The following is a 27,052-nucleotide window of genomic DNA, read 5'->3' as shown; positions in this document are numbered from 1 at the left end:
GCAGGCTTCTTGGCCTGTTTACCCTTGTTCCAGCCTTGCATTGATTTCCAAGCTGGTTTAGTCTGGGAAGCGTTACCCTCTTGTCTAGAGGCTGCCGAGTTGGAAGCCAGTCCGTTCCTGAAATTGCGAAAGGAACGAAAATTGGACTTATTCTTAGCCTTGAAAGGTTTATCTTGTGGGAGGGCATGGCCCTTTCCCCCAGAGATGTCTGAAATAATCTCTTTCAATTCTGGCCCAAAAAGGGTCTTACCCTTGAAATATTAAGCAATTTTGTCTTGGAAGATACATCCGCCGACCAAGACTTTAGCCAGAGCGCTCTGCGCGCCACAATTGTAAACCCTGAATTTTTCGCCGCTAACCTCGCTAACTGCAAAACGGCGTCTAAAATAAAGGAATTAGCTAACTTAAGTGCGTGAATTCTGTCCATGACTTCCTCATACGGAGTCTCCCTACTGAGCGACTTTTCCAGTTCCTCGAACCAGAACCACGCCGCTGTAGTGACAGGAATAATTCACGAAATAGGTTGAAGGAGGTAACCTTGCTGTACAAAAATCTTTTTAAGCAAACCCTCCAATTATTTATCCATAGGATCTTTGAAAGCACAATTGTCCTCAATAGGAATGGTTGTGCGCTTAGCTAGAGTAGAAACCGCCCCCTCGACCTTAGGGACTGTTTGCCATGTGTCCTTCCTGGGGTCGACCATAGGGAACAATTTCTTAAATATAGGAGGAGGGACAAAAGGTATGCCTGGGTTCTCCCACTCCTTATACACTATGTCCGCCACCCGTTTGGGTATCGGAAAAGCATCAGGGTGCACCGGGACCTCAAGGAACTTGTCCATCTTGCACAATTTTTCTGGGATGACCAGATTGTCACAATCATCCAGAGTAGATAGCACCTCCTTAAGTAATGCGCGGAGATGCTCTAATTTAAATTTAAATGTCACAACATCAGGTTCTGCCTGCTGAGAAATTCTTCCTATCAGAAATTTCCCCATCTGACAAATCCTCCCTCACTGCCACTTCAGATTGGTGTGAGGGTATGACAGAAAAATTATCATCAGCGCCCTCCTGCTCTACAGTGTTTAAAACAGAGCAATAGCGCTTTCTCTGAAATGCTGGCATTTTGGATAAAATATTAGCTATGGAGTTATCCATTACTGCCGTCAATCGCTGCATAGTAACAAGCATTGGCGCGCTAGAAGTACTAGGGGTTGCCTGCGCGGGCATAACTGGTATAGACACAGAAGGAGATGATGTAGAACTATGTCTACTTCCTTCTAGATAGCACCTCCTTATCTGAGGAATCATCCTGGGCAACTTTACAATTTGTGACAGTACTGTCCTTACTTTGATTGGACGCTATGGCACAATTATCACACATATTTGAAGGGGGAACCACATTGGCTACCATACATACAGAACATGATCTATCTGAAGGTACAGACATGTTAAACAGGCTTAAACTGGTTAATAAAGCACAAAAACCGTTTTAAAACAAAACCGTTACTGTCTCTTTAAATGTTAAACAGGGCACACTTTATTACTGAATATGTGAAAAACTATGAAGGAATTATCCAATCTTTACCAAATTTTCACCACAGTGTCTTAATGCATTCAAAGTATTGCACCCCAATTTTCAAGCTGTTAACCCTTAAAATGTTGAAACCGGAGCCGTTTACAATTTTAACCCCCTTACAGTCCCAGCCACAGCCTTTGCTGCGACTTCACCAATCCCAGGGGGGTATATGATACCAAATGAAGCCTTCTAGGAACGTTTTTAGTGGATTCCAGACCCTCACACATGCAGCTGCATGTACTGTACTCAAAAGTAACTTCGCAATAATGGTGCGAAAATTAGGCTCTGCCTACTACAGAGAAAGGCCCTTCCTGACTGGGAAGGTGTCTTAACAAGTGCCTGGTGCTAAAAACGTTCCCCAATGTTATAAAAGTGTGAAATTCAATTTCAAACTGCATATAATACTTAAATAAAGCAATCGATTTAGCCCCTAAAAGTGTCTACCAGTTTATAGCCCATAATAAGCCCTTTATTCTGTTTGAGACTAAGAAAATGGCTTACCGATCCCCATGAGGGAAAAATGACAGCCTTCCAGCATTAGAAAAATGGCTAGTCATACCTTGAGCAGAAAAGTCTGCAAACTGTTCCCCCCAACTGAAGTTCTCTCATCTCAACAGTCCTGTGTGGGAACAGCAATTGATTTTAGTTACTGCTGCTAAAATCATACACCTCTTATAAACAGAACTCTTCATCTCTTTCTGTTTCAGAGTAAATAGTACATACCAGCACTATTTTAAAATAACAAACTCTTGATAGAAGAATAAAAAACTACAACTAAACACCACAAACTCCTCACCATCCCCGAGGAGATGCTACTTGTTCAGAGCGGCAAGGAGAATGACTGGGGGGGCGGAGCCTGGGAGGGACTATATGGACAGCTCTTGCTGTGTGCTCTCCTTGCCTTTCCCTGTGGGGGAGGAGAATATCCCACAAGTAATGGATGACGCTGTGGACCGGACACACCAATGTTGGAGAAATGTTACCTCCTGTGAGTGTTTCTGTGGGTGTCTGTGTTTATGTCTTTGTGCTTTTGTTTGTGTCTCTATCAGTGTGTATGTATTTTTTTTTCTGTGGGTCTCTCTGTGAGGGTGGGTGTGTATGTCATTGTGTATTTTCAGTGGATGTCTGTGAGGGTGTGTGTGTATGTCTTTGTGCTTTTTCTATGGGTGTCTCTGTGAGGGTGTGTGTATGTATGTCTTTGTGCATTTTCTCTGAATGCCTCTGTGAGTGTGGGTGTGTATGTCTTTGTGTGTTTTCTGTAGATTTCTCTGTGAGGGTGTGTGTGTATGTATGTATGTCTATGTTTTCTGTGGATGTCTCTGTGAGGGTGTGTGCGTATGTCTGTGTGTTTTATGTGGGTGTCTCTGTGTGGGTATGTGTATGTCTGTGCATTTTCTGTGGGTGTCTCTGTGAGAGTGTGTGTATGTCTATGTGTATTTTATGTGGTTGTCTCTCTGTGTGTTTTCTGTGGGTGTCTCTGTGTGTGTGTGTATGTCTTTGTGTGTTTTCTGAGGCTGTCTCTGTCAGTGTGTGTGTGTGTATGTGTGCCCTGTCCATTGTCTGTTCCTTTTTAGGACATTTTGACCATACTACTGAGTATTAACATTTTTCTACAGACTTTGAGACTAATGAGACCTTTCCGGGAAGTCAATAATCCACCATTTAACCTTTCAATTATTGTTTAGGCAGTTCAGGGCGCTTCCTTTCAGCCACTGAATGCTGTTGTCATCATTTAGTTGGCATCTTCCTTGACAAAAGATAATCATAACTCCATATTTTGTTTTGTAAAACTCCTTTTTTGACAAAACTGTAGTCTACCTCATTACTTGTCAGGTCAATGTAAACAAGTGCTGAGTGTCTGTGTCTTAGTGTGCTTGTGTGTTTCTTTGCGTGTCTGCTAGAGTGTCTATATGTGAATCCTTATGTGTGAGTGTGTGTTTCAGTGTATGAGTGTGTCTGTGTGTTTCTGTGTTTGTGTGCTACTACCTTTACAACATTTCCAAATTTGACTACACTTAAGAATAAAGTTCATATACGTTTTAGTCACTTGGTCAAAAATTGCACATGTCAAAGGGGGGGGGGGGGGGCCTGATCAATGGTTAAGTCAGGGCCCCCAAAATTTCTAGTGGCGGCCCTGATCAGCACTATGCATGTGATGTCCATATGATGTCCTGCTTACCCTGCAGCATGCATAACTCATAAGTGTTCAGGAAAACATTGCCAAGGTGGCAACCCTAATGCTAGCATGCATGTGTATTTAGCACTCCATGCCAGCAATGTTTGCAAAATGGTATGCTACATGCATTGTTACAAACATTGCTGCCATTGAGTGCTAAGGACACATGCACGCTCCTGAGCTCCTCTTAACTCTTCAGCTTTACTCTTCAGCAAAGGTTACAAAAAGAACAAAGCAAATTTGATAATAGAAGTTAGCTGGAAAGATGTTTTAAATTGTATACTCTATCTGAATCATGAAAGTTTCTTTTTTTACTTTGTGGTCCCTTTAATACACCTAAAAATTAAAATCGTTACTTCGCAAAAATGTCACAAACTAGTTATCTGCTAAGATTAACAACCAACAAAAAGCAGATTTTGAAGGTTTACTGATTGCACCACAGCTTGAATGGCAAACATATAAACCGTAAAACCATAGACATGTGTATTTCTTTTTGAGGGATTAAACAGGGGCATTATCTGTAAGGTGGGCATGTGTGTTTGTTGGGTTATCGATTTGGCTAATTATTTTTAGTGTAAAACTGCTTATTTTTAATTCTTAACCTTAATTGATTGAGTAAGTAGCGTTGGTATCTGGTGATGTTGCTTCAAAATCTTATCTAATATAGGGCCAGATTACGAGTGGAGGGCAAATGTTTGTGGCTGAGCGATAAGGGGTATATCGCAAGGGTTTGCGCTCATCGGGCTTACCGTTCGTATTAGGAGTTGAAAGTAAACACAATCGAGTGAGCGCAATCGCAATTTACGCTGGAATGATTACCGAGACTTCAGAGCTCTGTTTAACTGTTTTGTGAAACATAAAAGTTGCACAAAACACATCAAAAATACATTACAAAGTATATTTACACTCATAACACTAATAAAAAAATATTCAAAAAAATATTGCTTCAAAGATAGGAGGTTTCAGATGTTAGGGGAAAAAGGCAGGCAAAGTTTGAAGTTTAATTCATCATTTTTCTTTGACCACTATATTTACGCCAGAAATTAACTTTTTATCAGTTATATCGCACTACGATTCCTCCACCCGCCATCTTCGCTATTTGAGTGACAGGTTTAGATGCGCTCTTTCCCAATCATCGATTCCCCCCGGGGCTTTCAAACCCCTTTTCAATACGTCATAGATTCTTAATCCGCATGCGTTAAAACCTAAATTACGTCACAGAATCCTAATGCGCATGTGGGAAAGCCGTAATCTTCATCTATGCTTAGATGCGCGTTCACGCTTTGCACATGCGCACTTGCCAGAAATCATGCATATACTTAGATCGTCTACAGAAAGAGAAAGTAGCGATCGGAGAAGCTCTCATTATATAAAAAAAAAGTAAGATCTCGTCACCATAAAATGCTGTGATGAATTTACTAATATTAACTGATCACCATAGCAATAGATTAACGCTATATTGGGTGGCCACCTATCACCTATACAAAAAACACATAACTGGTTCTGAGTATAATAACCTTGGTACATTAGGTCTTTTTTTTATAATCAGCAACTGAGCGGCAGATATAAAAATAAGTTAGTCAGTGATAAATCTGTTCTAAAAGTAAGTCCCCAGTAAAGTGCAATAAAAATATTTTTAAAAAATTGTATTCATACTTACAAGTCGATTTCATAGCTAGAAATAGACGTAGAACAGTAAAATACAGCTGCGCTCGATGTATGAATAATATTCAATGAATGTATTAATTAATTGAATACTATGTAGCTAGTCTACAAAATCGGCTGTAAACGCATGCGCAATTGAAGGTGTACACGGAAGCGCACTTGAAGTATACGTATAGAGCGAGTGGGACCGCTCTATACGTCACACCAGGGAGAAGAAGGAAGTAATGGCTGGGAGGAGTTTGGGTTCGTAACGGAATCAAATTTGTAGATAAATATATAATTAATCATTTATTTTTCTAAAAAAAAAGTGGCGGTTTAACTAATATGTATAAAAGAAAGCATTTGGAGGATTCGTAAACAGGAAAATTGGAACCCTTTGCCGTTAAGTAGATGAAAACATGTAAAAACATATATATACAATATTCATTTTTAATAAAGGCTTTAACTATGTATTTAGTGTAAATATTTCACATTCCAATGTTCTGCACATAGCAGAATATGTTCTATGTATTTGTAAATAGATATTCCTATATATATCTGTATATATCTATACCTATATATAATCATCTATATATATATGTTACCAAAATATCAATGGATATATATATATATATATATATATGTATTTATGAATAAATAAAACATATTATGCTGATATGTAAATAACATTGGATTATGAAAAAAAAGAGAATATGCAATTGGGTTTTTCTCAAGTAAGGTGTTTTTTTTTTCTAACTTTGGATTATTACACTTGTCAGGTTAGCGCAAGAACGAAAATAGTTTACTTTCAACTCATAATACCAACGAAACCCTGACAAACGCAAAAATCTTAATTCTAGCGCAATTAACGCTCAAGTGGGAGTGTTAATTTGAGCCTCACTCATAATCTAGCCCACAGTAAGTGTAACGTCAGCGTATTTTCTTTACCGGCTATTTAAACTAGATTAAAAAAACTTTTGGTGGGCAACGCAACTTGCTTTTAAACAATCCAAGAAGAAGCATGACTTGTGAAACCTCACAAACACATTGCACTCAAAATATAAGTAACTGTAACAGCTCATCTATAAAATGTACATATCTTCATTTTTAACATCAATTACTGTGCTATTTCATCCCCCACAACAAGACAGAGGTCAGTAACAAGACTTCCTGGGCAAGCGTCTGGCAGACTTTTACCCACACACACCCATTAATCACTCCCAAGCGTTAGCACAACGCCTCCATATCATATCTACTGAGAGGACAGCCCACCAAAGGTGGCTTGCCCCCTGCAGGAGTGAAAACGCAGCACCATAGCCTAGAGGTGCAAGCAAAGGTTAAACGACATCAGGCTGGCTGCTGCACTCTTAGGTAATTGAAGCAACAAAAAGAGTCTATATGTCTAGGCAATATTTACCCCTATAAAGCATTAGTCACACCCTATCCCATAAATCACCAAGAGAAGACTAAAGCATACTATGTCTGGCATATAATGTAAACACATAGCATAAAAAAATTACATAAACACCAATACATCTTAGGCATTTTCTGTGGTATTTTTGTCAATAACTAGCAGATGTAAAAGTTGTATTTGCACCAATAAAAACATATGTAACCTTTATTAAAAAACAGATTTAATTAAAGGGACAGAAAACCCCCAAAATTTCCTTCATAATTCTGATAGAACATACAATTTTAAACAACTTTAAATTTACTTTAACTATCAAATATGCTTAATTCTCTTGTTATCCTTTGCTGGAGGAACAGTATTGCACTACTGGTAGCTAGCTGAACACATCTAGCTAATCACAAGAGACAAATGTATGAAGGCAGCAATCACCAGCTAGCTCCCACTAGTGTAGGATATGTAGTATATTCATTTACTACAATGGATACCAACACAACAAAGCACATATGAAAATAGAAATAGTTTTAAAAGTGTCTTAACGGGACATGCTACCCAAATGTTGAAGCACTTTAAAGTGATGCAGCATAGCTGTACAAAGATGATTAAAAAATATCACCTGAACATCTCTATGTAAAAAAGGAAGATGTTTTACCTCAAATTTCCTAAGTATTCACACCACACTGTAGAGACTTTAAGCTGCCAGTCAGGATGCTTGTCCCAGGACAAGCTAGGGAGTGTGTATCTGGCATGTGCAGTCACAATCATGTTATTTTCCTATTCTGTTTCAGGAGATTCTGTGAAATCTCATGAGATTTCAGTGAAATCTCATGAGATCACAGCAAAGGCAAAGCATTAACCCAGCACTACTGATGCTGATTGGCTATTGTTTTGTGTTTTTTTCAACTTGCAGCTGGACAGTAGAATTACATAATTAACAAGTACATAATAAAAATACAATGCAATAGCACTTACTCCGAATGTCAAATAAACAGTCATTTTTTTTTCTTTCATGTGACAGACATCAGCCAATCACAGACTAATGGAAGTAAATTGGAAAGTGTCTTAAAAAATGCATGCTCTATCAGAATCATAAAAGTTTATTTTGACTTGAGTGTCCCTTTAACACAGCACAGCAGAAGAAATTTTGAGGTAAAACATATTCCTTTTTTATATAGAGATGTGCAGGTGATATTTTCTTGTCAGCTTTTTACAGTTATGCTGCATTACTTTCAAGTGATTTAGCAGATGAGTATTATGTCCCTTTAACTGCGTGTTTTAGCCTCTTTGTGGGGGTTAAACACATAGGTATAACCGAACAATAGAGCAATAAGAAACTGCTCTATGCTTATTGAGGTTTAATGCCCTTTTAAACAATTATTGCATTTATTTATTTTAAGATCTGTGATCCTTCTTGTGTTGTGCTTAGATTCTGTGATTAGCAAATTAATCTGAGCCGCAGACACATTTTTATGTTGTCTGTGCTTCTAAGTTCACGATCTGTGACTGGAAACGGTGAGCGTGGAAGCTGGCAATGTTCCCTTTCTAACTTACTAATTTTCCATTCTTCTCCTGCTTGCTCGTTCATTTCCCTCTAGGTTTCATAGATAGTACTTCTCATGCAGAACCAGACAAAACAATGCTAACGTTTTCCATATCCCTGAAATAGTTTTGCATTTGCTTTCCCTAACAAGACATTTTCCGTTTCAGCTCAGAAAGTAACAACATTTATTATTTTGGTTTCTCAATTTCACCTGCACATTAAAAGCTATCAACATACCTCTCAGCGCGACCTCGCTCTGCTGGCGTCATCCTTGCGAACGCCATTCTACACACACCATTTGCTCCAATTGAAATCAATCACCCTCTTACACACATCAATTGCTAGTCACAGTATGAAACATTTGATCATTATTTCTACCTTCTGAGACAGCACTGCTCTTAGACTCCAAGCAAACCCTGCAGTATTATAACCTTCAAGGATAGGGCTGTCCAACCTACAGCTCAGGGGGCCATAGTGAGAAAGCCCTACTACCTTAAATGTACATTGCTTTGCAGACCAGGGACACATTCCTTGAAAAGCATCTTAGATTATTTATCTTATCTCCTTTGCTGAGGAGCCCATGCAATGATCAAGCAATCTCCGAGATATTTTGATTTAAAGTGAAAGTAAATCCTAGCGTTTTACAAACACTAGTATTTACTATTGAAACAAATAAAGGGGACTGTCATTCATGAAGTATAAGATACTTCATGTAGAAAGTTCCATTATTTGATTCAATCGATCGACGTTTTTACCTTGAACAGCAGCGCACGGCTAAAAGATTTTTTGGCTAAGAGGTGATGTTTTCACCTCTTAGCCAATAGCCGTGCGGTAAATACGGCTCCCATGGGCGCCAAGCCGGATATACCGCACGGCTATTGGCTAAGAGCCGAAAACGTCACCTCTTAGCCAAAACATTTTAAGCCGTGGGCTGCTGTAGCAGCTAAGAACAGCGATCGATTGAATCAAATATCTTATACTTCATGAATGACAGTCCCCTTTATTTGTTTCAATACTAAATCCTAGCGTTAGTAAAACGCTAGGATTCACTTTCACTTTAATGTCCCTTAAAAATATTTTGCAGCAGTTTCACATAAACTTAAAGGGACATAAAACTCAAATTGTTTCTTTAATGATATAGATAGAACATAAAATTTAAAAAAAAAATTCTAATTTACTTCTATTATCAAATTTTCTTTGTTTTCTTGTTATCCTTTGTTGAAAAGCAGAAATGTAAGCTCAAGAGTGTGCACATGCCTGCAGCACTATATAGCAGCAGTTTTGCAACACTTATTATCATTATTCTTTATTTATAAAGCGTCAACAGATTCCGCAGCGCTGTCCATGGGTAACAAAGCTAAAAGGACAGTACAATACAATATGAGACACCAGACAAAATGTAACAAACAAATACAGGGGGAATTGGGGGCCCTGTTCCCATGGGAACTTACAATCTAGATGGGTAGAAGGGTGAGAAACAGGAGGTGGGGACCGCAAAGGTGGGAATGATGTTAGATGAGGGTAACTATTCGGCAAGTGGAATTCATTAGTTACTGATTTGGAGATAGGCTTCCCTGAACAAAAAGTTCTTTAGGAAGCGTTTAAAGGAGGAGAGGTTGGGGGAAAGTCTGACAGCACGAGGAAGTGTGTTCCAGAGGGTTGGTTCCACATGGGAGAAGTCCTGTAGTCTAGCATGGGAGGAGGTGATGGTAGAAGATGCAGGGAGGAGGTGATGGTAGAAGATGCAAGGAGTAGATCGTTGTTGGAGGACGGGCTGGAGTATATTTGTTGATGAATGAGGACAAGTGGGGGGGGCTGCATTGGTAAGGGCTTTGTAGGTCAGGGTGAGAATTTTGAATTTAATTCTGCGGTGAATGGGGAGCCAGTGAAGGGACTCACAGAGGGATGCAGCGGATACAGAGCGTCGGGAGAGGTGGATTAGCCTAGCAGAGGCATTTAGGATGGATTGAAGGGAGGAGAGGCGGGAGAGAGGAAGGCCAGTTAGTAGGTTGTTACAGTAGTCAAGCCGGGAAATTACTAGGGAATGGATTAGCTGTTTAGTAGTTTCAGCCCTCAGAAAAGGACGAATTTTGGAGATATTGCGCAGGTGGTTGCGGCAGAATGAAGAGAGCGATTGGATGTGTGGTATGAAGGACAGATTGGAGTCAAGTGTAACTCCTAGGCAGCGGACTTGGGGTGATGGGGAGATACAATGTTATACATTAGCAGGAGCACTAGATGGCAGCACTGTTTCCGGTCATGTAGTGTCCTCGTCAACCAGGAATAACATGAGAATGAAATAAATTTGATAATAGAAGTAAATAGGAAACTTTTTAAAAACTGTATTCTCTATCTGAATCATGAAATATTTTTGGGGGGGCTATGTCCCTTTAATGCCATCCATAGCATAGTAGCTTATCTGTGACATCATTTGACTGTGAATCTAAACTGAGCTACTGTATGTTTCACCATATGCATCACGCAAAATGCCCACGAACATGACTTACCCATACCGACAAATGAAGCTGAGAAAAACCTTGCTTCTATTTCTCAATACAAAGGAACAAAATGTCACAGATATCCATACTGATGGGCAGAAGGTTTAAACCCTGGTCAAATTCAATAAATTAACATTTTATACTTTAAAATTGCTTTTTTTTAAAGTTCATACCAGTACAACCACAAATCCACCAGATTTAAAGGGACAGTGAACATCAAATTTGTTTAAAAAGATAGATAATGCCTTTACTACCCATTCCCCAGCTTTGCACAACCAACATTGTTATATTAATATCATTTATAACATTTTAAACCTTCTATTTTTTTCCATATATAACATTGTGCTCTCTCCCATGGAGTTGTGCATGAACTAATTGGCTAAAATGCAAGTCAATAAATAATAAATAAATAGCCATGTGATTAGGGGGCAGTCAGAAGAGGCTTAGATGCAAGGTAATCACAGAGGTAAAAAAGTGCATTAACATAACCATGCTTAGTCAAGACTACAAACAGCACCAGATGATGAATTAACTGATAGCCTTATACAAACAATTACTTGATAGAATTCTAAGGAGGCTGGCATTGACTGTGATTGACACTTTGGTTTATGGCAACAAAACTGTATTATAGTCATTGAATTGCTTTCACAGCTTGTATTAGTAAAAGTATAAAAAAGGATAAATTAATTGTTTTTGTCTTGCCCATATACACTAAAAGCCAGTCATGTTAAAGAGAAAGGGAAATATGATTCAGATAGAACATTTAATGTTAAGAAAGTTTTTAATTTACTTCTGTTCTCTAATTTACTTTCAGACAGATTACGAGTTTTGCGTTATGGCTGGCTCGCTACTAACTTGCAAGTTATTTCCACCGCTCACCTTTAATAGCGCTGCTATGAAAGGTTTTCCAAAACCCGGCGTTTGTGGGCAATACACCAGCGCTGCTTTGACGTGCTCGTGCACGATTTCCCCATAGACATCAATGGGGAGAGCCGGCAAAAAAAAGCCTAACACCTGCAATGACTGAGCGTAAAGCTCTGTAACGCAACCCCATTGATTAAAGGGATTATCTATTTTTTAAAATAATAACAATTCTGGTGTAGACTGTCCCTTTAAACCTAACACCCTAACATAAACCCTGAGTCTAAACACCCCTAATCTGCCGCCCCCGACATCACCGAAACCTACATTACACTTATTAACCCGTAATCTGCCGCCCCGACCTCGCCGACACCTACCTACACTTATTAGCCCTTAATCCGCCGCCCCCAATGTTGCCGCCACCTACCTACACTTATTAACCAAAAATCTGACGCCCCCAACGTCGCCACTGCCACTATACTTAAGTTATTAACCCCTAAACCTCTGGCCTCCCACATCACTAACACTAAATAAATATATTAACCCCTAAACCTAACCCTAAGTCTAACCATAACGCCCCTAACTTTAATATAATTAAAATAAATATAAATAAAAATTACTGTTCCAATCAGCCAATAGAATGCAAGCTTAATCCTATTGGCTGATTGGATCAGCCAATAGGATTGAAGCTCAATCCTATTGGCTGATTGCATCAGCCAATATGATTTTTTACCCTTTAATTCCGATTGGCTGATAGAATTCTATTAGCCAATCGGAATTCAAGGGACGCCATCTTGGATGATGTCATTTAAAGGAAACTTCATTCTTCAATAGCCATCTATAGAAGAGGATGCCCCGCGCCGGATGTCTTGAAGATGGAGTCGCTCCGCGTCGGAAGGATGAAGATAGAAGATGTTGTCTGGATGAAGACTTCTGCCCGCCTGGTGTGAGATTTGTAAGAAGTATCTTACTTAATGGAAAGTGGATAGCAACTGTAGATCAAGGTAACTTGAATGATAGAATGTTTCACTTAAGTCTCTGTGCTAATACAGGAATTATGCCCAGACTGACTGTAGTGAGTTTGATTTGTTTTCAATTTAATTGTTGCAACTTGTTGACTGTGTGAAAGAAAATGCTGCAGTTTATGAACAGAAGCGTAAAAACTTGTTTAGAGCATAAGGTGTTAATGTCCAGATCGAATCCCAAAAGTTACTGCACTTATAAAGACAAATTGGGTATTGAGCAAACGAAAAAGTAAAGTTCTGAATCACCAAGATTGTACGAGTTAATAGCATCAGCAAGATCAGTGTGTAAATGACAGCTATATACTGAATGAAGTGATAAGGCAACAAATGTTCAGGCAAAGTGTGTATAAGTTTGTAACAGAGAGCTCAGTTGCTGTGGCTTACAAGCCTGTCTCCTTGGTCTGTGTGTTGTGGGTGACAGCCTGTCTTGATGTAGACCAACCCAGAAGGGGCGTGGTAAATGTCCGTTACCGGAGCAGCTCAGAGTAAGTAGTAGACAGTTGAAAGAAACTAGCAGCTTTAACTTTAGATGTTGGATAAAGAATTGTACCTCAGAGCTCTGGGTGTATCCTCAACTTGTAGCTTGCACGGTTCCCGGGGTGTGTGGCTAAGTTCCGTTCACAACCGGAACGATTCCTTTAGTTGAGAGTCAGGGACAGCTTCTCCTGAGAGGTGATATAGATTCAGCGCAAAGATAAGAATCCAATGCAGAGAGAAGGGCACTGAAAGTGTTGAAGGACAGTTGTTATTCCATGCAGCGGTTCTGTGCTGAATTGGGAACAGCAGCTTGTAGTTTTCCTAACAGCAGCAATAGATTGTCACACAGGATCTCATAAAGCAGCAGGAATAGGTTAGTCTTTAAGTTTATACCAAACTGTAGAGGTTATTTGGTCCTGGGATAGGAAAATCACAGGCCATAGGCGTAGTATCTTGCTTGTAACATCAATAACTAAGCACCTGTTTAAGGTACACAGAAGCCTTAAATAGGGGAGTGGTGTAGCTGAGCAGGTATGTTTAGGTGAGAGAGAAATCCTGGAGTGGAATCTCTTGTCGCTTGAATGAAGAAGACTTGGATGAGGATGGATGTCCGGTCTTCAAAAACTGTAAGTGGATCTTCGGGGGTTAGTGTTAGGTTTTTTAAAGGTTTATTGGGTGGTTTTTATTTTTAGATTAGGGACTTTGGGCACCGTAAAAGAGCTAAATGCCCTTTTAAGGGCAATGCCCATCCAAATGCTCTTTTCAGGGCAATGGGGAGCTTAGGTTTTTTAGGTAGGTTTTTATTTGGGGGGGTTAGTTGTGTGGGTGGTGGGTTTTACTGTTGGGGGGTTGTTTGTATTATTTTTTTTTACAGGTAAAAGTGCTGATTTCTTTGGGGCAATGCCCCGCAAAAGGCCCTTTTAAGGGACATTGGCAGTTTAGTGTAGGCTAGAGTTTTTTTTATTTTGGGGGGCTTTTTATTTTGATAGGGCTATTAGATTAGGTGTAATTAGTTTAAATATTTGATCATTTCTTTTTTATTTTGTGTAATTTAGTGTTTAATCTATTTAATTTTTCTGTAATGGTAGGTTTTAGTGTAAGACATGTTAGGTTTTATTTTACAGGTAACTGTATTTATTTTAACTAGGTAGTTAGTAAATAGTTAATAACTATTTACTAACTAGTCTACCTAGTTAAAATAAATACAAATACAACCTAAGCTAGATACAATATAACTAACTATTAGATATATTGTAGCTAGCTTAGGTTTTATTTTACAGGTATGTATGTATTTATTTTTAAATAGGAATAATTTAGGTATTAATTTAAATTTTTATTTGGAATAATTTTAATTATGTTAAAGTTAGTGGGTGTAAGGGTTGGGGTTACGTTAGGGGTTAACAACTTTAGTATAGTGGGGGCAGCAGATTAGGGGTTAATAAGTGTAGTTAGCTGGCGGCGATTTTGGGGGCAGCAGATTAGGGTAATGTAATGTAATTTGCGGCGATGTTAGGAACAGCAGATTAGGGGTTAATAAGTGTATGTAGGTGGCGACGACATTGGGGGCAGCAGATTAGGGGTTAATAATATTTAACTAGTGTTTACAATGCGGGAGTGTGGCGGTTTAGGGGTTAATATGTTTATTATAGTGGCAGCGATGTCCGGAGCGGCAGAATAGGGGTTAATATTTTTATTTTCATGTTTGCGATGTGGGAGGGCCTCGGTTTAGGGGTTAATAGGTAGTTTATGGGTGTTAGTGTACTTTGTAACACTTTAGTTATGAGTTTTATGGTACAGCTCTGTAACGTAAAACCCATAACTACCGACGTTCAGATGACAGTACGGATCTTGTAGTTATAGGCTGTACTGCTCACTTTTTGGCCGGACAGGCAAACTCGTAATACCGGCGCGGTGGAAGTCCCATTGAAAAAGGACTTTTTGAAAGGTGTGGTAGTTACGTTGCATGACGGGCAAAAAAGTGTGCGTTACAGCTGTACCTACAAGACTCGTAAAACTGGCGGTAGGGAAAAAGCAGCGTTATACTCATAACCTAAAACTCGTAATCTAGCCGTTTGTTTGGTGCCATTTGTTAACAAGCATATGAAGGTAGGCTCAGGAGCAGCAATGCACTACTGTGATCTGGCTGGTGAATGAGAGCTATACACATTTGCCTCTTGTCATTGGCTCAGCAGATGTGTTCAGTTAGCTCTCAGTAGGGCATTGCTGTGCTGGAGCTGGCTTCAATTATGTGTTTGACCCCTTTGCAGGTGCTAAACACATGCTTATATACAAGCAATAGTGCAATAATAAAATGCTCTTTTTGTGATTGTAAGTCCATTTAATACCCATTTATACTTATTTTTCGTTCAGATACCTTTTGAACACACCTGTGTCACTGCTAATAAAACAAATTAGGTGCATGAGAATTATTACAACTGTGAAAAAGAAAACAATAATGTAAAATAATCAGCTCCGACTCTTGTTATAAAGTAGTACAGCTGCCACAAACAATACTTTCTGTAAATATTTATATATTTAACATTAAACATTAGGCAAGCTTGTTATTTAACATAAAGTTTCCTTCTTATGTGGTTTAATGACTGTGGTAAAGGAAGTATGTAAGTGTGAGTCAGGGATATGGCAAATGAAGCAGCAGACAGAAAGCACATCATTATTAGAAAGATGCAACCACCTACGCAATATCTCCACAATGTGCCGTTTCTGAGCACTGAAGCTACTAAACAGCTAATCCACTCCCTGGTAATTTCCCGACTTGACTACTGTAACAACCTACTAACTGGCCTCCCTCTCTCCCGCCTCTCTCCCCTTCAATCCATCCTAAATGCATCTGCCAGGCTAATCCACCTCTCTCGACCCTCTGTTTCTGCTGCTCCTCTCTGTGAGTCCCTTTACTGGCTCCCCATTCACAGCGGAATTAAATTCAAAATCCACACCCTGACTGACAAAACCCTCACCAATGATGCCCCAACCTACCTGTCCTCACTCATCCACAAATATACTCCAGCCCACCCCAAAGATCCAACAATGACCTGCTCCTTGTGCCCTCTACCATCACCTGCTCTCATGCTAGACTACAGGACTTCTCTCATGCGGCACCAACCCTCTGGAACACACTTCCTCGAGCTGTCAGACTCTCCCCTAACCTCTCCTCCTTCAAACGTTCCCTAAAAAACTTTTTGTTCAGGAAAGCTGATCACCTGACTCATTAACAAATTAACTTCAATTACCAAACAGTTGCCCTCATCTATCTACATTTTCAATATGTAAATAAAGGTAAAGCATGTGACATAAATTATATTAATATTGAATGCAATCTGTTCCCTACAATAAACATTTTGAAGGGGTATGTAAGTTTAAGTCTATTTTTCCTTTATTAATTCACTTTATTTATTTATTTTAATTTTAAGGCTACATTTTATACACAATCACTATAGCCATCTCTTGGTAACTGTTACCCAATGGATGTATTGTCTTTTGTGACTGTAGTACAATCCATTAAAAGGGACATTGTACACTAGATTTTTCTTTGCATAAATGTTTTGTAGATGATACATTTATAGAGGTCATCTGGTAGTGTTTTATAACAATGTATAGTTTTGCTTATTTTTAAGAACATTGTGCCGATTTTCAGACTCCTAACCAAGCCCCACAGTGCCAGATGTATACATGCGTTTACAGACTCCTGCTGGCTCCTGTTTATCTGTCTCCATATGCAGGGGGGGGGGGGGGGAGTGTCTGCTTTTCTTGTTTTCCCAGCCTCTATCACTAGGTGTTCCAGACTAACCTCAACAGTCAACAGTGTTAAACTGGGAGATTCTAAGTACGTTTTTAAAAAGGTTTTATACTGGATTTTTATATCAGTATCTGTGCATATTCTTCTTTGTAGTAGTGTCTATCACTTGCAGTTATATGAAAATTGGTGTATACTGTCCCTTTAAACTAAGATGCAGAAGAGTATAAAAGGCTCATTACAGCAGATATCTAGATAATTCTATTACATTAAAATTTGCAGGATTATAATGTAAAGAAAAGTAAAGAAACATACGTCTTTATAGACCTTTGGGCACACAACACAGCCGCCACTTACATACCTTAGTGTTTGCCATGTCCACAATGTACTGGTCTCCTTTTACACATTCCATGACAGGAAAACCGTCTCTATCAAGCACTTTAGCCTGAGAGTTTCCTGCTACCACAAGAATGACATCTCCAGTGTTGCTGTACTGTAGGGACTTTATCTGGTGGCTGTAAGGACATCAAATAGGATAAGTTTTTTCACATTAATGTTGATCTATAATGCAGGTCAGTGAACTGAAACTTAGAATTTCTGAGACCCTGGCTACAAAGCAACAATTCTGGTTCTTCTGCATACTTAGTAGTAGTTCAAGCTACAGATAAAGCAGAATTAATGTTTTTGTTTTAGTTTGTATAAAAAAAACATCTTCGTTTCTCTCTCACTAGCTGGGTAATGACAATGAAACCAGATTAGTCTATTAACCCTTTGAGTGCTAAGCACTTTCCCACCTGGGTGCTAAAGTTTTCTTAAAGGGTTTTTTATTTAATATTTTTAAAAAGATTTTTTTTTTTTACTTTTTTAAAATTTATTTCAGATCCCCAAGACCGTTGGAAAGGTTGGGCGATTACCTTTCCAACAGTCTTGGGGGTCTGTAGCTGCTTAGATGCCTGAGATACAGGTTTCTAAGCCTCATGCCCCCTGCTCCTATATTTAACATTGTTAATGTTAAATAAAGTTGCGCGGTGACGTCATCACGTATATTGCGCGTGATGTCACCACGCAAAACGGAAGCCCCGGCGATGCCTTTCATTATGCAGCACCGATCACCGGGGTAGGAGCGGGTAGGAGCCCCCAGATCTCCCTCAAGTTGGGAGAGTGCTAGTGACGGCTCTTAGCACCAGAGTGGGAAACTCTGTGACGGCTCAGAGCCGTCATTAGCACTCAAGGGGTTAAACCACATAGAGGCATCAGGACAGAGCTAACACCCATTATCTTGATACTGTTAAAAAGGTTTTTTTTACCCCTCAACTGACCAGAAAAATTAAAAAGTGGCATTAAACATCTTGAGATTTTTATATAAAATGTTTACAAAGTGAAAGTAAATTTTGACGAATTAGTGCCTGGTTTTTAATAATCCTATTAAAAACAAGGGCACTTTAATTCATCAAAATTGACATTTCAAGCTTTTTCTTCAAAAACGTACCTTTTAATCCTGAGAGCCGCTGCAGCGCTTCCTCCGCCTGTCGCAAGTCCTGTTCGCGGGTCCAAAATGACGAATCCGGCTTCATCCAATCACGGCGTTCCCTAAGGCCATGATCCCCCTGGGGGGAACGCCGTGATTGGAGGAAGCCGGATTAGTCATTTCTGACGTAAGCAGAGGCTTCCGACAGCCGGGGGAATCGATGGAGCAGCTTTCAGGATTAAAAGGTAAGTTGTTTTTTTTAAAAACGCTTGAAATGTCAATTTTGATGAATTAAAGTGCCCTTGTTTTTAATAGGATTATTAAATAATGGGCACTAATACGTCAAAATTTACTTTCACTTTAAACAGCTTTGTAATATATTTTCATTATTTATTTTGCCCAATTTTCATGTAATATAGCCCTGTTAGCAATTGGTGTGGCTGAAATACCTGAAATCAATAATTAGTAGGGTTGTCCACTTTTGGCAATATAATGTACATTATTACAACTACACATAGACAACGGAATACAGAACATTTAAAGTGTACATATTTCATCCATCTCTAGGGTTTACAGAGAATGGTCCGAAAAAGAGAAAATATTCAGTGAGCGGCAGTTGTGTGGACAAAAATGCTTTGTTGATGTCAGAGGAGAATGGGCAGACTGGTTTGTGATGATAGAAAGGCAACAGTAACGCAAATAACCACTCATTACAATCAAGGTATGCAGAATACCATCTCTGAATGCACAACATGTTGAACCTTGAAGCAGATGGGCTACAGCAGCAGAAGACCACACCGGATGCCACTCCTGTCAGCTAAGAACAGGAAACTGAGGCTACAATTCGCACAGGCTCACCAAAATTGTACAATAGAAGATTGGAAAAATGTTGACTGGTCTGATGAGTCTCGATTTCAGCTGCGACATTCAGATCGTAGGGTCAGAATTTGGCATAAACAACATGAAAGCATGGATTCATCCTGCCTTGTATCAAAGGTTAAGGGTGGTGGTAGTGTAATGGTGTGGGGGATATTTTCTTGGCACATAAAGCCGTGGACTCTCCTCCCATTAAGATGGAAAACATAAATTATATTTACCTGATAATTTCATTTCCATCTGTGGGAGGAGAGTCCACGGCTTTATTCATTACTTGTGGGAAATAAGAACCTGGCCACCAGGAGGAGGCAAAGACACCCCAGCCAAAGGCTTAAATACCTCCCCCACTCCCCTCATCCCCCAGTCATTCTGCCAAGAGAACAAGGAACAGTAGGAGAAATATTAGGGTATAAATGGTGCTAGAAGAACAAAAATAAATTTAGGTCCACCCACCGGAGAAACAGGCGGGAACCGTGGACTCTCCTCCCACAGATGGAAATTAAATTATCAGGTAAACATAATTTATGTTTTCCATCTTAATGGGAGGAGAGTCCACGGCTTCAATCATTACTTGTGGGAAACAAATACCCAAGTTCTAGAGGACACTGAATGAAAAAATCGGGAGGGCAAAAAGGAGGAGGACCCTAATCTAATGGCATCACAGCCTGCAAAACGTTTCTCCCAAAAGCTGCTTCCGCCGAAGCAAAGACATCTGAGGAGGCTTATGTCCCGCTGTCTCATAGGCCAAGCGGATAATGCTCCTTAACCAAAAAGATAGGGAAGTGGAAGAAGCCCTCTGCCCCTTGCACTTCCCCGAATACACAACAAATAAAGACGAAGTCTGTCTGAATTCCTTCGTGGCCTGAAGATAAAACTTCAAGGCTCGAACCACATCCAAATTATGAAGAAACATTTCCTTTGAAGAAGGGTTAGGACACAAGGAAGGAACTACTATTTCCTGATTGATGTTACGATTCGACACAACCTTGGGAAGAAATCCCAACCCAGTGCGAAGAACAGCCTTATCGGCGTGAAAAAACAGGTAAGGAGGCTCACATTGTAAGGCCGCCAACTTAGTGACTCTGCGTGCCGATGCAATAGCCAGTAGGAATAGAACCTTCCAAGGAAGAATTTTAATGTAAAGCGAATGCATAGGCTCAAACGGAACCCTCTGCAAAATCTTAAGTACCAAGTTTAAGCTTGAAGGGGAAGCGGAATTTCTAAAGACAGGCCTGATCCTAGACAGAGCCTGAACAAAGGACTGAATATCAGGAAGCTCCACAAGCTTCTTGTGTAACAGTACAGATAAAGCCGAAATCTGTCCTTTTAAAGGAACTTGCGGGAAGTCCCTTCTCCAACCCATCCTGGAGGAAGGACAGGATCCTGGATACCCTTACCATATGCCAGGGATATCCACGTTCCTCACACCAGGACAAGTAGGTCCTCCACACCTTATGACAGATGCGACGAGCGACCGGTTTCCTGGCTTAAATGAGAGTATCAATCACTCTCTCAGAAAATCCTCTCTTGGCTAGGACTAAGCTTTCAATCTCCACGCAGTCAGCTTCAGAGAATCAAGATTTTGATGTAAAAAAGTACCCTAAACCAGCAGATCTCTGCGACAAGGTAACCTCCATGGAGGAGATGATGACATCCCCATCAGATTCGCAAACCACGTCCTCCGCGGCCACGATGGAGCAAACAGAATAGCCGAAGCTTGCTCCTGCTTGATGCAGGCCACTACTCGAGATAGAAGTGGCAACGGTGGAAATATGTAGACTAGTTTGACCTCCCAAGGCACCGCTAAGGCATCTATCAGTTCTGCCTGGGGATCCCTAGACCGCGACCCGTATCTGGGTAGCTTGAAGTTGAGTCTGGATGCCATGAGATCTATCTCCAGCGTCCCCCATCTGTTGCAGATCTCCGCTTCCCAGTTGTCTACACTCAGTTGTCTACACGCGCGTGCAATTTCTGTCCGAGGACTGGATTCTGATTTGCTTATCAGTTGAAGAAGAAGGCAGCTATGTAATGGTGGGGGTAGTTAAGCATCCATATTTACCGGGTATTAGAGTAGTTAGCGACGCTGATTAGGACAGAAGCAAGGCGGCAAGGCAGGAGGGATATAGTGTAGGCGGACCTCCGTTATTTTTATTTTCAATATCAAAACATGTTAAAGTAAGTGTTGACTGTCCCTTTAAAGCCAAAACATTTCTGTTCACACAGCAGATAAACTTAGCTAGAATCAAAGTAGTGACTCATAACTATCCCAATGAATAAACTCTTAGTTAGAAACAACCTTAGGCAGAAAACCAAGGTTAGTACATAAAACCACCTGAACTGAATGAAAAACAGAATTTATGCTTACCTGATAAATTACTTTCTCCAACGGTGTGTCCGGTCCACGGCGTCATCCTTACTTGTGGGATATTCTCTTCCCCAACAGGAAATGGCAAAGAGCCCAGCAAAGCTGGTCACATGATCCCTCCTAGGCTCCGCCTACCCCAGTCATTCGACCGACGTACAGGAGGAAATATGCATAGGAGAAACCATATGATACCGTGGTGACTGTAGTTAGAAAAAATAATTCAACAGACCTGATTAAAAAAACCAGGGCGGGCCGTGGACCGGACACACCGTTGGAGAAAGTAATTTATCAGGTAAGCATAAATTCTGTTTTCTCCAACATAGGTGTGTCCGGTCCACGGCGTCATCCTTACTTGTGGGAACCAATACCAAAGCTTTAGGACACGGATGAAGGGAGGGAGCAAATCAGGTCACCTAAATGGAAGGCACCACGGCTTGCAAAACCTTTCTCCCAAAAATAGCCTCCGAAGAAGCAAAAGTATCAAATTTGTAAAATTTGGCAAAAGTGTGCAGTGAAGACCAAGTCGCTGCCTTACATATCTGGTCAACAGAAGCCTCGTTCTTGAAGGCCCATGTGGAAGCCACAGCCCTAGTGGAATGAGCTGTGATTCTTTCAGGAGGCTGCCGTCCGGCAGTCTCATAAGCCAATCGGATAATGCTTTTAAGCCAAAAAGAAAGAGAGGTAGAAGTTGCTTTTTGACCTCTCCTTTTACCAGAATAAACAACAAACAAAGAAGATGTTTGTCTGAAATCTTTAGTGGCCTCTAAATAGAATTTTAGAGCATGGACTACGTCCAAATTGTGTAACAAACGTTCCTTCTTTGAAACTGGATTCGGACACAAAGAAGGTACAACTATCTCCTGGTTAATATTTTTGTTGGAAACAACTTTCGGAAGAAAACCAGGCTTAGTACGCAAAACCACCTTATCTGCATGGAACACCAGATAGGGCGGAGAACACTGCAGAGCAGATAACTCAGAAACTCTTCTAGCAGAAGAAATTGCAACCAAAAACAAACCTTTCCAAGATAATAACTTAATATCTACGGAATGTAAGGGTTCAAACGGAACCCCTTGAAGAACTGAAAGAACTAGATTAAGACTCCAGGGAGGAGTCAAAGGTCTGTAAACAGGCTTGATTCTAACCAGAGCCTGAACAAACGCTTGAACGTCTGGCACAGCTGCCAGCCTTTTGTGAAGTAAAACAGATAAAGCAGAGATCTGTCCCTTCAGAGAACTTGCAGATAATCCTTTCTCCAAACCTTCTTGTAGAAAGGATAGAATCTTAGGAATTTTTATCTTGTTCCATGGGAATCCTTTAGATTCACACCAACAGATATATTTTTTCCATATTTTATGGTAAATTTTTCTAGTTACAGGCTTTCTAGCCTGAATCAGAGTATCTATTACAGAATCTGAAAACCCACGCTTTGATAAAATCAAGCGTTCAATCTCCAAGCAGTCAGTTGGAGGGAAACCAGATTCGGATGTTCGAATGGACCTTGAACAAGAAGGTCCTGTCTCAAAGGTAGCTTCCATGGTGGAGCCGATGACATATTCACCAGGTCTGCATACCAAGTCCTGCGTGGCCACGCAGGAGCTATCAAGATCACCGAAGCCCTCTCCTGATTGATCCTGGCTACCAGCCTGGGAATGAGAGGAAACGGTGGGAATACATAAGCTAGGTTGAAGGTCCAAGGTGCCACCAACGGAGTGAATCTCTGGTCCTTTGATCTACTTGAATCGTCGGAGACAAGTCTGTATAATCCCCATTCCACTGTCTGAGCATGCACAGTTGTAATGGTCTTAGATGAATTCGTGCAAAAGGAACTATGTCCATTGCTGCAACCATCAATCCTATTACTTCCATGCACTGCGCTATGGAAGGACGAAGAACAGAATGAAGTACTTGACAAGAGCTTAGAAGTTTTGATTTTCTGACCTCTGTCAGAAAAATCCTCATTTCTAAGGAATCTATTATTGTTCCCAAGAAGGGAACTCTTGTTGACGGGGACAGAGAACTTTTTTCTATGTTCACTTTCCATCCGTGAGATCTGAGAAAGGCTAGGACGATGTCCGTATGAGCCTTTGCTTTTGACAGAGACGACGCTTGAATCAGGATGTCGTCCAAGTACGGTACTACTGCAATGCCCCTTGGTCTTAGAACCGCTAGAAGGGACCCTAGTACCTTTGTGAAAATTCTCGGAGCAGTGGCTAATCCGAATGGAAGTGCCACAAACTGGTAATGCTTGTCCAGAAAAGCGAACCTTAGGAACTGATGATGTTCCTTGTGGATAGGAACATGTAGGTACGCATCCTTTAAATCCACCGTGGTCATAAATTGACCTTCCTGGATGGTAGGAAGGATCGTTCGAATGGTTTCCATTTTGAACGATGGAACCCTGAGAAATTTGTTTAGGATCTTGAGATCTAAAATTGGTCTGAATGTTCCCTCTTTTTTGGGAACTATGAACAGGTTGGAGTAAAACCCCATCCCTTGTTCTCCTATTGGAACTGGATGAATTACTCCCATCTTTAACAGGTCTTCTACACAATGTAAGAATGCCTGTCTTTTTATTTGGTTTGAAGATAATTGAGACCTGTGGAACCTTCCCCTTGGGGGTAGTTCCTTGAATTCCAGGAGATAACCCTGAGAAACTATTTCTAGTGCCCAAGGATCCTGAACATCTCTTGCCCAAGCCTGAGCAAAGAGAGAAAGTCTGCCCCCCACCAGATCCGGTCCCGGATCGGGGGCCATCCCTTCATGCTGTTTTGGTAGCAGTGGCAGGCTTCTTGGCCTGCTTACCCTTGTTCCAGCCTTGCATCGGTCTCCAGGCTGGTTTGGTTTGAGAAGTATTACCCTCTTGCTTAGAGGATGTAGAATTAGAGGCTGGTCCGTTTCTGCGAAAGGGACGAAAATTAGGCTTATTTTTAGCCTTAAAAGACCTATCCTGAGGAAGGGCGTGGCCCTTTCCCCCGGTGATGTCTGAAATAATCTCTTTCAAATCAGGACCAAACAGTGTTTTACCCTTGAAAGGGATGTTAAGCAATTTTGTCTTGGAAGACACATCCGCTGACCAAGACTTTAGCCAAAGCGCTCTGCGCGCCATGATAGCAAACCCTGAATTTTTCGCCGCTAATCTAGCTAATTGCAAAGCGGCATCTAAAATAAAAGAGTTAGACAATTTAAGTGCTTGAACTCTGTCCATAACCTCCTCATACGAAGATTCTTTATTGAGCGACTTTTCTAGTTCTTCGAACCAGAAACACGCTGCCGTAGTGACAGGAACAATGCATGAAATTGGTTGTAGAAGGTAACCTTGCTGAACAAACATCATTTTAAGCAAACCTTCTAATTTTTTATCCATAGGATCTTTGAAAGCACAACTATCTTCTATGGGAATAGTAGTGCGTTTGTTTAGAGTAGAGACCGCCCCCTCGACCTTGGGGACTGTCTGCCATAAGTCCTTTCTGGGGTCGACTATAGGAAATAATTTCTTAAATATAGGGGGAGGAACAAAAGGTATGCCGGGCCTTTCCCACTCCTTATTTACTATGTCCGCCACCCGCTTGGGTATAGGAAAAGCATCGGGGGGCACCGGAACCTCTAGGAACTTGTCCATCTTACATAATTTCTCTGGAATGACCAAATTGTCACAATCATCCAGAGTAGATAATACCTCCTTAAGCAGTGCGCGGAGATGTTCTAATTTAAATTTAAATGTTACAACATCAGGTTCAGCTTGTTGAGAAATTTTTCCTGAATCTGAAATTTCTCCCTCAGACAAAACCTCCCTCCTGGCCCCTTCAGATTGGTGTGAGGGTATGTCAGAACCGTTATCATCAGCGTCCTCTTGCTCTTCAGTGTTTAAAACAGAGCAATCGCGCTTTCTCTGATAAGTAGGCATTTTAGATAAAATGTTTGCAATAGAATTATCCATAACAGCCGTTAATTGTTGCATGGTAATAAGTATTGGCGCACTAGATGTACTAGGGGCCTCTTGTGTGAGCAAAACTGGTGTAGACACAGAAGGGGATGATGCAGTACCATGCTTACTCCCCTCATTTGAGGAATCATCTTGGGCAATATCATTATCTGTGGCATCATTGTCCCTACTTTGTTTGGACACTATGTCACAATCATCACATATATTTAAATGGGGAGAAACCTTGGCTTTCATACATATAGAACATCGCTTATCTGATGGTTCAGACATGTTAAACAGGCTTAAACTAGTCAACAAAGCACAAAAAACGTTTTAAAATAAAACCGTTACTGTCACTTTAAATTTTAAACAGAACACACTTTATTACTGAATATGTGAAAAAACATGAAGGAATTGTTCAAAATTCACAAAAATTTCACCACAGTGTCTTAAAGCCTTAAAAGTATTGCACATCAAATTTGAAAGCTTTAACCCTTAAAATAACGGAACCGGAGCCGTTTTTACATTTAACCCCTATACAGTCCCAGGTATCTGCTTTGCTGAGACCCAACCAAGCCCAGAGGGGAATACGATACCAAATGACGCCTTCTATAAGCTTTTTCAGTGGTTCTTAGCTCCTCACACATGCATCTGCATGCCTTGCTTTCCAAAAACAACTGCGCATTAGTGGCGCGAAAATGAGGCTCTGCCTATGACTAGAAAAGGCCCCTATCTGAAAAAGGTGTCCAATACAGTGCCTGCCGTTTTTTAACAACAATCCCCAAGATTATAATAACTATTAAGAGTTATAATCTGCCAAATATGCTTAGCAAAGTAATCGTTTTAGCCCAGAAAAATGTCTACCAGTTTTTTAAGCCCTTATAAAGCCCTTTATTCTTTTACTTAATCTAAGAAAATGGCTTACCGGTCCCCATAGGGGAAATGACAGCCTTCCAGCATTACAAAGTCTTGTTAGAAATGTGGCCAGTCATACCTCAAGCAGAAAAGTCTGCCAACTGTTTCCCCCAACTGAAGTTACTTCATCTCAACAGTCCTGTGTGGAAACAGCAATCGATTTTAGTAACGTTTGCTAAAATCATCTTCCTCTTACAAACAGAAATCTTCATCTCTTTTCTGTTTCAGAGTAAATAGTACATACCAGCACTATTTTAAAATAACAAACACTTGATTGAAGGATAAAAACTACATTTAAACACCAAAAAACTCTTAACCATCTCCGTGGAGATGTTGCCGGTGCAACGGCAAAGAGAATGACTGGGGTAGGCGGAGCCTAGGAGGGATCATGTGACCAGCTTTGCTGGGCTCTTTGCCATTTCCTGTTGGGGAAGAGAATATCCCACAAGTAAGGATGACGCCGTGGACCGGACACACCTATGTTGGAGAAACCAAGGTAAGGAGAGATAAAAAGTAATGCCGAAAGCTCAGACACTCTCTGAGCA

The 27,052-nt window shown here is 40.5% G+C and overlaps 1 protein-coding gene across 1 annotated transcript in view; it reads right to left on the bottom strand.

The window, feature by feature from the left end:
• Positions 1 to 27,052, bottom strand: part of WDR70 (WD repeat domain 70) — an 811,922-nt gene that overhangs the window by 535,890 nt on the left and 248,980 nt on the right. Inside the window, 1 exon segment of the mRNA XM_053701217.1 lies at positions 17,320 to 17,473. Coding sequence (XP_053557192.1) covers positions 17,320 to 17,473 — 154 coding nt within the window.

This window comes from Bombina bombina, chromosome 2, assembly GCF_027579735.1.
Source record: "Bombina bombina isolate aBomBom1 chromosome 2, aBomBom1.pri, whole genome shotgun sequence".
NCBI lineage: Eukaryota > Metazoa > Chordata > Amphibia > Anura > Bombinatoridae > Bombina > Bombina bombina.
This window is presented reverse-complemented; position numbering and strand designations above follow the sequence as displayed.